The sequence below is a fragment of the Pseudonaja textilis genome, chromosome 2 (assembly GCF_049901715.1).
Source record: "Pseudonaja textilis isolate UNSWEBS1 chromosome 2, rPseTex1.2, whole genome shotgun sequence".
Taxonomy (NCBI): domain Eukaryota; kingdom Metazoa; phylum Chordata; class Lepidosauria; order Squamata; family Elapidae; genus Pseudonaja; species Pseudonaja textilis.
The window spans coordinates 147328317-147342210 of NC_141991.1; the positions used below are offsets into that span (position 1 = coordinate 147328317).

At 39.1% G+C, this 13894-nt stretch overlaps 1 protein-coding gene across 5 annotated transcripts in view; it reads right to left on the bottom strand.

Annotated features, from left to right (window-relative positions):
* Window positions 1-12815, bottom strand: part of CACNA1F (calcium voltage-gated channel subunit alpha1 F) — a 55441-nt gene extending 42626 nt beyond the window's left edge. Inside the window, exons 1-12 of one of the 5 annotated variants that reach the window (XM_087925807.1) lie at window positions 12555-12815; window positions 12361-12466; window positions 10631-10770; window positions 9180-9322; window positions 8561-8713; window positions 7716-7912; window positions 7486-7589; window positions 6698-6864; window positions 5041-5121; window positions 3686-3776; window positions 2006-2032; window positions 1764-1924 (exon numbers count right to left, since the gene is read on the bottom strand). In XM_087925807.1, coding sequence (XP_087781933.1) covers window positions 1764-1924; window positions 2006-2032; window positions 3686-3776; window positions 5041-5121; window positions 6698-6864; window positions 7486-7589; window positions 7716-7912; window positions 8561-8713; window positions 9180-9322; window positions 10631-10770; window positions 12361-12444 — 1348 coding nt within the window. In that variant the 5' untranslated portion in view covers window positions 12445-12466; window positions 12555-12815. The other 4 variants (XM_087925805.1, XM_087925806.1, XM_087925808.1 and 1 more) reach the window with 4 other exon arrangements.
* Between the last annotated feature and the right edge of the window lie 1079 nt (window positions 12816-13894).

The following is a 13894-nucleotide window of genomic DNA, read 5'->3' on the forward strand; positions in this document are numbered from 1 at the left end:
AATGGCCAACTGGCAATTTGTCAGACAGGTTGGCATGGCAGCTTCAGCAGGAAGGGGCAAATTAATACATAGCTTCTTCAATTTGGGATCTAACAAACAGCAGAACTATATTTGCAGGAAATGCAGGGGATTCCTGTACAGATGCATTAAACCACAGAAGGGAAATGATAATAGTGCTTAGAGTCTGTCTCACATCATATAAGAGTTTCAAAGTGATTCACATGGGAAGTTTTGTTCTTTACCCCCCACCTCACCCTACTTAAGATGGCAAGCAACTTTGCGCAACCCATATGCATATAGGTGGGTTCTTTGGCTCATAAAGAAAAGCAAAATTGCTTTTTTTCAGACATAATGAATACCACCAGAAAAGTGCATTTCACATACTAGCTATATACAAAAGGAGTGAAGTGGAAAATAACAACACCTGACATGATAGCAGAATTTCTGTCTTATGCACTATATACTGTCTCCTTGCCCTCTGTCATAAGACATGGAACAATTTATAATGGGACAATATAACATAAGAGGAAAGGAAATTTTTAGGGGTAAACCTGCTCAGTTATAAGACCAATTGGCAGCCTGCAATAAATTCAGGGTCTGGATATGGAGAAACAAACTTCAAATTAACCCTGGAAAGATGGAGAGGCTCTGGGATTTTGGTCTTCGAGGCCTGGGTGATAGTCCTTCTTTAACTATAGATGGGCTGGCCCTTCCCCAACTGAACTTGTGCACAATCTGGAGATTGTCCTGGACTCACGGCACCTGCTTGTGGGTAGCAGCTGTGGCTAGGGAGACCTTTTCACCAATTTGTCTTGTGTGTCAATTGAGCCCTTTGCTGGACCAGAAGGCCTTGCTGCTGGTCACTTATGACTTAGTCACTTCCCATTTGGATAACTGCAACGTATTGTACATGGGGCTGTCCTTTTAGAGCATCCAGAATTTGCAAGTGGCCCAGAATGCAGCAATGATGGATGCCCCTATATTTACCCACATTTCATCCTTGTTGCATGAGCTGCACTGGCTCCCAGTTTCTTTCAAGATGCAATTCAAGATGCTGGTTATTACCTTTAAAGCCTTATATGGTGCAGGACTAAGTTATCTGCGGAACCACCTCTCCCTAAAGACATTTGACCGCCCTACCAGATTTGCACACTCCTAGTCCCTGTCTTTAAGTATTGCCATCTTATGAAAACTACGGAGCATGCCTTTTCTGTGGCAGCCACTGTCCTATGGACATCCTTCCCCCTGAAGCTAGCAGGCCCCCACCCATTCAACCTTCCAAAAAGCACTTAAGACTTGGCTTTCCCTCAGCAAGCACTGGGATAGGGTGAGATTGAGAAGATGAATTTATTGTGGGCTGCTATAGGCTTTGTTTTGTTTTGAATATTTTTTTATTTTACACAGATGTCGCTTTATCTTTTGGTTGTGAGCCACCCAAAGTTTAGTACAAGATGGGGTGCTATATAAATGTTACAAATAAATAAATAAACTTTATAATTAATACTAAAATTGTTTTTAAAAAGAGGATGATGAAAATCTGCAGTTTATATCTGTAATTGGGGATAAAATATGTGTAATCTGCTACAGGTATTCCTCCCTCCAATCAACTGTGTCTCAAACTGAATTGAAAACAGTGAATTCCTGCTTCTCAGCCCTGTGTTGAAAAATTCATTTCCCGTATGACTATCCAAAGCAGCTCCAATCCCTCTGGACAAATCTCACTTGTTTAAGGTTGTCTCTATTTACTATGTCTTGTATGTCACCTTGGATTTGGGTGAGCCAATAAGGCTGCCTGTAATGTTCAGAAGCAATGGTGAGGGTATTCAGAAACACAAGGAGTAGAACCATCCAGTAGAAAGAGACAGATTTGACAGCCAAACGACATTTCTTCCGAAAAAGTCGGTTGATGCGCTGTACATGGCGGCTGGGGCACAAAAAGAAGAACGAAAATTATTGAACAGCCTTGGGCCCAGGCAAGAATGAAAAACCAAGCTGTTATACTCACCCAAATTTGGTCTTGGAAAGCTTTCCTCTGTGAAAAATAGAAATGTAATAAAAACTCAAAATGAATTCTTCAGTTAAAGCTGAAAGACTCAAAGAGAAGTTACAAATCTATCTGGGATGCTATGGAAATGGTTCCAAATGAAATTCCACAAATCATTAATACACCCTAGAACATCTTTTCAAAATACAGAATCAAGAACCATTTTTAAAAAAAGTGGCTGTCATCCCACAGGGGTGGCAATCCATGACCACATGCAGCTCCTCTGTCATCTAAGACCCCTTAAAATTTGTTAGCAGAATGGTGATTTTCAGCTGCACATTTTGGATGGCAAAGTTTTGGATGGCAAAGTATGGATGGCCTAAGGCAGGGGTGTCCAACCTTGGCAACTTTAAGACTTGTGGACTTCAACTCCCAGAATTCCTCAGCCAGCTTTGCTGGCTGAGGAATTCTGGGAGTTGAAGTCCACAAGTCTTAAAGTTGCCAAGGTTGGACACCCCTGGCCTAAGGTCTCTATATGGTAAAATATTTCAATTTCCTTCCCCCTTTTCTCTCCAACCCAGAGCCTTCCACAAAAGGCTGAACATTTGAGCCTACTCCTTTCAGTGGAATGAGTGAAAGGTCTTCTACAGGTTGCCATCTGTCCAGCAGGATGAGCTGCTGCCTTGCCTCCCCTTCCTATTTAAAGAGGTTACTGACCTTTGGCTTGCAGGTAGAAAAATGCAGTTTGACAAAGACATTTTAATGACATGAATAGAGACTTAAATTTTTCCCATTATCATATATGCAGGCTACTTTTCTAGAAGTCAGTATGCTATTAAAAAAAATAGGAAAGAACAAAACAAAGTGACACCTCTAAGATAGAAACTTTGGACAGAGATTTTTCACAAGTAGGCTTCAGCAAGGAGGCCATATATTCAGCATGTCCATTTGCTCAGCAAATTTGCTTAACTAGTCTATTAGTTAATAGAGGGAGGAGTTCAGTCTGCAGTAAGAAGTGCTTATTGAAGCAGGATTTAATCAGAGACATGAGATGCAAGCTTAGGAGAAATTAGCATTCTCTAGAGGATTTCTTCAAGGCAGACAAGAATATTAAAAATAGTAACAACTAAAATCAATTTAAAATTAAAATTAAAAATTAATATATCTGATCAGTTATCAGATATAAAGTCAAACAATCTGTCACTTAAAGAATCATCTTCTAAATCAGGTGTGTCCAAGCTTGGCAACTTTAAGGACATCAACACCCAGAATTCCCCAGCCAGCTAGATGGTAAATTCTGGGAGTTTAAGTCTTCAAGTTGCCAAGGTTGGACACCTCTGTTTTAGACGTTGGTTGCTTATCTTATTCTGACTAGAGTGGAACCTAAACACTTGATCTTAAAATTTAGAGCATCTCTGAAGGACTTAGGTGGGCTTGGTCTGACAATGGAAGACTGAAAACAGATTAGGGACTTTGCTTTCTCAGTCCATCACTCTGATATCCTTTCAATTGGAAATGCCAGGAACCCAATCCCCAAAACTCTTACCCCAGCAGAGAATATACTCAAATGGGGCGGCGGGGAGGGCAGGAGGCAACAGGAGGCAACCTTTTGGATCCCCCATTAGCTTGGTCTGTAGAACACTAATAATTAACATTGTCCTGCAGCTCCCAGCCCTCCTCTCTGTGGCCAGGCAAACTCACAAACACACATCATAGCAGTGGCTCTGAAGGCGCTCTTCATCTTCAACGTTCTCCGTGTTGACTGAGGTACTTTCGCTGGCAGGAAGACTGGCTGAGGAGAAAAAAGCAGATGAGGTTTTTTTGGGCGGGAGGGGAATAATCCCAAGTTCTCCCTGCAGTATTTCTGTTCCCAAAGACACCTGCCACCATTGAAACTGCAGGACTGACTCTTCCTCAGACCATCAGTTTCATGCCTTTACGATATGCAGAAGGGAGACAGTAAATACACTGACCTTCTATGAACAGACTTTTCAGATTTTTTTAAAAATTGCAAAATTTTCAAGGCAACATAAACAATCAGCTTAAATTCTCTTTCAAATGACATTATAATTTTCCAGATATTTAGGAATGAATGCAGCTATAATATCTTATATGCTTAATACAGGTAGTCCTCGACATATGACCACAATTGGCATCAGAATTTCCAATGCTAACCAAAGCATTGCTAGGGGAGTTGTGCCGAATTTTACAACTTGTGCCATGATTAATCACTATAGTTGTTAAGCAGTTGTTAAGCAAATCCAGCTTCCTCCATTGACTCACTGGGAATATCACAAATGGTGATCCCATGACCCTGAGAACATTGCAATCATCACAAATACATGCCGGTAGTCATAAGTGCAAGGACTGGTTGTAAGTCACTTTTCAGTGCCATTTTACCTTTGGGCATTAAATGGATGGATATAAGTAGAGGATTTCATCAGCTTTTACAATGTTACTTCTGCAATGGAAGTACAGTACATACCTACTAATTTTAATTATTGAAAGAGTCAAAAGCCTTTTTATCCCTTCATCTGTTCCTCTATTACCTTTTTGAATTAAAAAATGTAATCAGAAACTTTATAAATAATAGATCACAACTCTGTGAAGATTGGATGAGCCCGAGTTTCTTAAATGAGATACTGCAGATTGAACCAGGGACTGTGATATCACCCTCCTATTAATCATGGATCCTGTTTGGCCAGCAGACCTGGAAACTGGCAAAGAGTATCCTATTGCTGCAATTGTGCCATAGGGAAAGGAAAGACACGTTGTGGCAATTGGAAATAGATAGGGAAATACAGTCAGAGAGAAAAACATTTGGATAAAGAATTGCCATAAGGGCATACAGTAAGAAAAATCCAATAATCAACCAAAAACAAAGAAATAAAAATAAAATTCCTCAGCGTAATTACCAAATAGGCATGTGAAATCAACAGACTTCATTCTATAGAATGAGGAATGAGGTGGAAACAGACTATCGAGGGCTTTCTCTGCTTAGCCCTTACAGAAAACTAAGCATGGACACAAAGGAGTAAGAAAACATTGAAAATTACTGTGGCTGTCGGTGGAATGACTGCTATGCTTGAACCATTTCTTCTTCTTCTTCTTTTCCATCAGGTCGGCCACAGTAATGTCTTCCACAAAGAAGGCACAGATGAGAGAAAGATTGGAAAAACATGAAGGGAGGGATCAATAGGAAAGGGAATTATTTAGGAACAAAATGTGTGGGAATGGATGGAGGACAATAAACGATGAGAGCCAGGTGACAGAAAAAAAGAAATGTGGTGAACCCTCCTTACAAATGCCTTGTCCATTTCTTTCCAAGCCATTAGAACTAAAAGAGCTTGGAATTTCAAGACTAGAAGCAGCTGTCATTACCCAAAGTCTCTTCCCATTTGGGTAGTGATAACTAGAGGTCTTCAAAGGGAGAATGAATTTGGATCCTGAACTAAACAAGGCTTTGACTAGATAACATTTAAGGTCTCTTGCAACTCTATGATTCCATTTGTTTTGTGTCTATTCCTCTAAATTCTATACATATTGATTAGCATAATATAAAATGGGAGGTGCATGCTGCTTAAATGTGCCTTTTAAAAAATGTATTACATATTTAATCAACTTTTGATTAAATGTAATAAAACATATTTTATTACTTAAAGAAGAAAGAGCCTGTGCTGTTCTTCTTTTGAAAGTTGCTGAAGAAATTTATTTCATTGTAAACTTTTTTCATTATAACTTTTTTTTAAAAAAATCTCCTTAAAAAGACACAGTAAGTAGCACTGAAAAGAATTATGCTTGAGACAACTGTACTATTGTCTGTTTGTTAAGAAAAATATTTCCATTTTACTAAAAATATTTTCTAAATGCCCTGTAAAAAGTGAGTGAGGAACTTTAGCAATTTCTCTGTATTGTGGGACCACTATGCAACATATTAGCGTTCATTTTTGGAATGAGATCCAGAAACTTTTTTCAATGGAGAGAAATGCAATCTGATGGGCTGAACGGAAAAAGTAACCTTCGTTTCTCTCCACTGCTCTCAACACTTGTTCAATGAACCCAAAGCAGCTGATACAGCTCCAGTGAATTAATTAGCACCAGGAGATGGATTCTTGGAATTGAATGCCATTTTCTCAGGCTACAAATTATAGCTGCAGGAAATTAAAGCTGCCACTAATTGGCCAGTTCTGGGCTCTGCCAAAGGGAAGAGCACAACCACTGTGTCTCTTACTGCAACCGAACTGCCATTAGGGTGAGATTGATGCAACATGAAGAAACAGAAACCACCAAGCTATCAGCCTGTTCTGTCCTATTCTCCACTAACTCTATTCCTGGGACTAAGCTGGCATGTGCCGCTCACAGTGAACTTGCTGCATGCTATTTACTGTACAATCACACAACCGAAGCAGCACAAAAGCATTCAGAATAAATAAGTAAATGACAATCTCAACTATGTATCCCAACACATTCACATTGGAGTCCCCTGCCCTCCTCATCCCAATCAGAATTCCTTTCCAAGCTGGCAGTTCAGTTGGTTTTTCCGCTAATCTTGCATTGCTGTGGCTTGGATTGATTCCTCTCTAATCCCCTCATATAGAGCTGTTACAGATGGTAACATCCAGGCTGCTAACTAAACCATTTCTAGAACAGCGAAGTACAGACTCTGGCAAAGAAGGGAGGGAGCTTGGCAAGAAGGGTCCTGAAAGCTCTTACAAGTATGCTTTTCACTTCTCTCATCTTTTTCTTCATCGGGTTCAATGTCTCCTGCTTGCATGAGCCAATCCAGGTAGCCCTTCAGATCTTCTTCCATCTGTTGTTTCTCTCGTAGCTTTTGGAAGTCTCCCCGGGCTTTTGCCTTCTCTCGTTCCTTAGAGAATTCCCTTTGGATGGAAAGAGGTCAAATTAGTTGACTGTTTGGACAACATCTGAAAATTTCTATGAAGGCCCTCCTTGCCTTTGATGCAGCTAGCTATTACGTGCAGAGTATTAACTTTGGACCTTGTTTCCTGAACCTGTTTTATAATTCAAATGTCCTAGCTGTAGTCCAATTATTTTTCCTGACTTCTTCCTTCACGTGTCTCATGTTTAATTGGATGATGAGAACATGGACATTACCTGTTACTTTTTTCTACTGTTTTTCCTTTTTATTCTAGATCCTTTAGGGTTTTTCTAATGAGAAAGAAGGCTGTTTTAAAAATGCAAAAGTACACAGAACCACATTATAGCCCCCATAGCTAGACTTGAAAATGTGTAAGCCGTATTTGCTGAAATCTGAAAAAGATTTCAAAAGACAAGAGTTCCAGACATTGCTTACTGCAGTTCTTTGCCCTTGATTCATATTTAACAAAAGTAGGATAAATTAGGCAAAGCAGGCACAAATGTGAAAAAAATGTTTGCGTAATTTAAGCAGATGTGAAAACTTTAGTTTGGATGCTTTTTTTCTCTATCAAGGAAGATAAATACATTCTAGTCACATGTCCAATGTTCCAAATCTGACTTACCCACTTAACACACCCAAAACCAAATTAAGCACAAAGAAAGAGCCAAAGATGACAAGGCTGACAAAATAAACCCACGGCAGTTCATGACCCACTGCATCTTGCATCTGGAATAATCAAACAAAAAATACTTAAGGAATCATACATCAAGAGAGGCTGAATTGTATGAATTACTACAAGGAAGTATGAACAGAGGAGCCTTCTATTCCTTTGCCCAGAAGGACTTAGCTTACCCAGTAGAGAACATCAGTCCAACCTTCCATGGTAATGCATTGGAAGACAGTAAGCATGGCAAAAAAGAAGTTGTCAAAATTGGTGATTCCACCATTGGGTCCATCCCACTTGCCACGACATTCGCTATTGTTCACTGTGCATTCCCGACCGTGTCCAGAAAACGCACAAGGTGACGGGTCTTCCTCAGCCTCCAGATCTGCAACAAGTAGAAGATGAATCACAGTGATGAGAGAAACAGGATCATCTAACAAATTTATTGCTCAGCTGAATCAACTTCCAAAGTATGCTAAGATCTCTTATAAATCTCCCCACCATACTTTTAGCCCTAGACCACCCAAAGGAGGCACATGAATAAAACTGACTCACAATTTCTGTAATTTCGTTAAACCCAACATAAAAACATATTAGCATACCACTTTTAAAATCTAGACACGTGATTAGGACATATGACTTATCTTGAAATGATCTTTCAATTGAAGTGGAAAATTATTTAAACAAGTAGGAAAAGATGTGTTACAGAAATCTTTCATACTCTTCAAAATGATTACTTTCCAATCAAAACTTGCATTTCAGAAAATTTAGCCAAATACTGTACCCTATTCTACAAGGATGAAACAGAACTGTTTCCTTCAGTTATTTCATATTTGAACAGAACTAACTTTCAATTGTGCTACTTTTGGAAGCGGAATTGTCTTGCCTAGGGCTACTGTACAGTAAAAATACGGATTACCACTGGATGCAAACAAGGGTATTCTGAAAACTACATCTTTGCTGTCCTTTTATATAATCTGAAGTTTTTAAAATATAGCTCTGACAGCCTTGTGCTATACTTGGTGAATTATACCTGAATCAATGATGAAGCAGGTCTTATGCATGCGACCAATGAAGAGCTCCAAGCCAATGATGGCATAGATGATGATGACAAAAAGAACAAGTAGTGCTATGTGCAGAAGGGGCACCATGGCTTTCATGATAGAATTCAAGACAATATGCAGACCTATGAGACAGAAATGTTTAGGATACAATAACAGCTTTTCAGAGCACAAGAATATCATCCAGCATAAAGGATACAATTTCAACTGGCCCATCCCAGGAATACAGTGCTGAACAGAGAAATTTCTCTTTTCCCCTAGCACAGTGTTTACTAACTTTGACAACTTTAAGATGGGTGGACCTCAACTCCCAGAATTCCCCTGTTAAAATCCACCCATGTTAAAGTTGGGAAATACTGCCCTAGCACAATATAGATTTGTAGAAAACATGGAATTCAATTGTTTCCATATCACCTAATTAAACTTCATATATAATTATGTTCATAAGGTGTAGTCATATAAGAGACAGTCAGCATGTCAGCAGAGTTTGGCATCACAACATATACATGCATACTAAGAGACTTTTTTTTTCTATTCAGCCTTTCCCTCACAGGGCTATATCTGAGAAGCATGAGTACAGGAGATGCTTACTAGGGACGCCAGAGACCAGACGCAGAGGTCGCAGGACACGAAAAGCTCGCAGGGCTTTGACATCAAAGCCGCCTGGCTTCCCACTCATGTGATGGGCCTCCCCAGGCTTGTGGGAGACTTGTTCCAGAATGACACTGAAGAGACTACAGGGGGAAAAAAAGGACAAGACAAAGCAGGGAAGATTGATTTCAGGATGATGGACCAAGTTTCCTTTCACCAGCATTCTGAAATCACTAGGATACCTTATACAAACTTCCACCTAGGTAACTCAAGATCTGTTAACTTTAAACTCCAGGATTCCTACCAATGGCTTTGCTCACTAAATAATTTTGGGAGCTAAGGCCACATTTAAGAGACATTTCAAGTAGGGGAAAATTAGGTTAAGAGTAGGTGTTGGTGTATTTCTGTCAGAATCAATTCATTTTTAAATGATTCTATCATCTAAACAATTGAGTGTTAGAAATGTTTGACAAGCTACTGTATTAATTTATTTAGCGTATGGTATATCATACATGGACTTGCAATATAAACATGTTGCCTAGATTATAAAAAACACAATAGAGTATGATTGTTAAAAAGATCCATATTCAGATTCTAATGTCTAGGGCCATCTAACCACTGAAGTGCACCACTGTTTACATGAAAAAAACTGGTATTTGCCCCCAGCTTACATCCAGTTATGATGTGGGACCCTGCCTCCAGTGAAGAATTTCACAGTGAAGCTATACTATAAATTTTTCCAGTTCTACTTTCTCCCACCCTTTAAAATTTTTTATAAACCTAATGACAAAATGACAATCCTAAATGCCCCTTTTTACATTAGTTCCCAACGATTTGGTTCTCTTGGTGTATGCCCATGTTTTAATACAGTTCAACAGACAATTTGCTTCAGAGTCTGTTAAACAAGATGTATGCAAAATATACACATGTGTCAACTCAGTTTCAAGAAGCAAGGAATATGGTGTATATGTAGTGTTAGGATTTATGCTCATGCATAAATCTAATTTCAGTATTACAAGTAATAAAAGGTGATAGAGATGTCTTCTTTTTAAATTAAAGCCATTATACTATTTAAATTAAAGCCACTCTGTGGCCTTCACCAGAAGAAAAATTCAGACAGCTCTATTGCCTCTTATGAAATAATGGAATGACTTACTCTGAAAATGTAAGGAGGAAAAATTATGTTAGCTGCATTTTTCTAATTATAATACTCTGATAACAAACAAATTTTCCTCTGCAACTCTTTAAGTCACAAGAAGTTGCTCAGGACTTGCACTGCCTTCTGTATGTCTTTCCACTTAAGCTAAAGCTAGGTTTTTTCAATGTATCCGTAGATTTTTCTTTCTTTTTTATTAACAGATGTTTCACTTGGAAATTATATTGACCAATCAGACCACTGTGAGTTAAACTCATATATTCAGCTAAAATAAATATTGTTTTTAAAAACTTACCCCACTACAACAATGACAAAATCAAGAAGATTCCAGCCATTGCGAATATAGGCGCTAGGATGCATGACCAGACCATAGGCAAGGATCTTGAGGAAAGTTTCCACTGTGAAGATGATGAGAAAAATATATTCCACTTGCTCCTGTAGTTTTGGGAGGAATAGCACCAATTTATACTTGCATACTGTAGTTGTTGTGTTGACAAATAGTCCAAAATCAGAGCCGTCCCTAAGAAATCAATTTATAAGATCCAAACTGTAGATTCCAGGAAACCCACACTAAAAAGGATTGAAAATTCCAGACAGGGGGAAATGACGAGGATTTCTCTGGAATATTTCAGTTCAACACCACCACGAGTGTTCTACAGAACTTGCTAGGAAAGAAGAGAGGGATATACTGAAGATACAAATGACAGAAGCGCAGCATCCTGGATATCTGTCACACATAAATACACCTTGCAAAAATTGCCCAGATCCTACCATCCAAAATTAGGAAAGCATAACACACAGCAAAAAAGAAGCATAGAAGCTTCTATGAACACTGCCCATTCTTTCCATATTCTTTTTCCATCCTAGTTCTTCCAAGTGCTGGAAAAAGAATATAGTCTCAGCACAGTCTTCTGTACCAGCTAATGTTCACTTTTCATTTAGTACCAACTAAATGGTTAAAACAACTCTGCCTCGACCTCAGAATTTATGAAATACTTCTTTCACCAAATGTAATTTCAGTTGCACAACTTTCCATGCTTAAGTCTCACACACTCACACACAACAAAACAGACTAGGAAATTGGATGATGTCTGACCTTACAGGTATTTTTGAATTTCTGTCAATGGATTATTTGGGATTTATTCCAAGGAAGTTGAGCTCCAACTCTAGTCTTGACCCCAGCTGCAATTAGCAGATGAACAGCTGTATTTGAGAGCTTTTGGTCAGAGCGACTAGAAATAAAGTGGTATGTGCAGTGGGGTCAAATCAAATAAAAATATTTATTACACTCATAAAAAAGACCAGCATAAAAATATAATTTTTTAAAAAATGATATGCACAAGGTTAAAAACATTTTTAAAATGACATTATAAAAATAAAATCTTTAAAAATCTATAAAAGGGATAAAAACTTTACATACAAAAATTGTTTTGTAGATACTTGCGTATCTAAAACCATATGTTCGTTTTAAAAATTGTATTTTTATGCTAATCTATGACCATAATTAAAATTTTGATTTGATTTGATCTGATTTGGCAGTGGAGAGGGGGAAATCGTCACATCAGCTGCCATGAGTCACATGGGTAGATTAATGCCTATTAGGAGATAATAGTTTTAATTAGCATTAAGGTATTGCCTTGGGCAGAAATCAAGAGGTAAAGATGGAACCATTAAGAAAGGAGGGAAGAGGCTGTTATGCAGGATTTTTGGGAAGAAAGTATAGTAACGCAGTAGCATTAGAACCAGGAAGCAGAAGTCAAAGTCAGGTTTCCAAAATTTGCAGGAATCTGTCTTTTGGTGCCTATTGAACCCTCTAACACAGTACTGTCTGCTTAGCAGCAATTTTTCAGGCTCCAGAGGCCTTCCAGAGGCACATTTCAATTCTACACTTTAAACCGTTGTAAAGGAACTCAGATCTTCAATCTGATATGCAAAGTCCATGTTTCATTAATGAAGTTCACACAGTCTTCTCACTGCTCATACATCTACTTTGTTTCCACCCATAACGTGAGGAAAGGCACTCACCAAGTTGTGGTTGGAGACATTGGAATCATCTTCTGGAAAGGGAATATAGACTCCTAAGGCCACACAATTAGCAAAGATTGTCATAAGGATGAGGATGTCAAAAGGTCTGGAAGACATTCAAGTTAAGGTATCAAACAGGAATTTTTTCTCCCACCCTCCTCCCTTCCTTTTCCTAATTTGCACATTTAGGATACTTCCACTCTACAATGCTGATAGCAGCTCTGCGGATGGGATTGTTCAAACGTAGACAGAAGAGGGCTCGTGGTGAACGGTGCACCACATTGGAGCCCTGGGTCTTATGCTTGTTCTGCTGCTGACGCTTCTTCTGAGCAAGGCTGCCAGTAGAGCCCAAAGTATCTGAACCTCCACTCGTAAGCGTCCATGCTATGGCCTGGCCTGATGCTTCCACAAAAGCCTCGGCTGCTGATCGGGGTGGTGCCTCTGGAGAGCCCAATGATGCAAAGAAAGAGTATGGTGACAAGAGACAGAAGGAATTAATTAGCACCCCATCCTCTTGTTTAAAATTTGCGTGTGTGAGTGTGAGTGAAGGGGCAAAATAACTATCTCCTCTTTTAAAAAAAAATCTGCAAAAAGAGAAGTGGTTAATGTAAAATACAATACAGCATGCTTCAGCTTGGAAAACTAATCCAAGCTGAAGGCCTCTATGAGGTCAATCTATTTATAAGTTTCTCTTGCATTTCTATCCCAGTGTATATCCCCTATTGATTTTACTATCAAATCTATACACTCCTGTAATTCTGGTACTGTTCCAATTTTAAACTATATCATAAATGCCTTACTTTAACTTCTTTTCTAGAGTGACAGGACTTTATTTCAAACAGCCATTCTAACAGCAAAGTTCTGTCCAATCTTCTAACAGTAGGACTGCAAGCTGCCCATCGTTTATTGAGTCCTATTTGAACACCCACTACTAATCAGTTCTACTAATTTTTGGAACAAGCCCCAGAGGATACAGTCCAATACATGCTTCTAATTTGATATGCGTAGGCTGCCCTATAAAATCTCCATCTGTCCATACTCTTACTCCTATAACCAAATATATCAACGTAGGGTTACTCACGTCCTCCGTTGCACTCCGAATTAGACATCTTGCAAGTTGGTTGTGTAAAGGGGAAGGAGATGTGTAAATTTCCAAAATAATTCTAACAGTTCAGATTGATTATCTCTTCACAGTGCAAGGAGGGATCTCCATTATTTTAGTATTTCTCCCCAGATGGGGAGGGAGGGCCAAGTTAAAAGCTAATGGCCTCATGAAAAGGGAGCACCAGTCCCCAGATGCATCTCTTGCTTTCAGTATAGGGGCTTTTCAGAAAGTAACCAGATTTCCCCCTTGTGTCTGCTTCGTGCTCATTTGCTCTCTCTCCGTCATTCTCCCTCCTTTCCCTTACTGGGTTGAGGATTAAGGCAGATTGCCTACTTTAAAGGGCAGCGCAAGAGGAAGGGAGGAGGGAGCTCACAGCTGGTTAGGTCACAGTTTGTGGAGAGGTGAGACATCCTTATCAAACAACAGGAT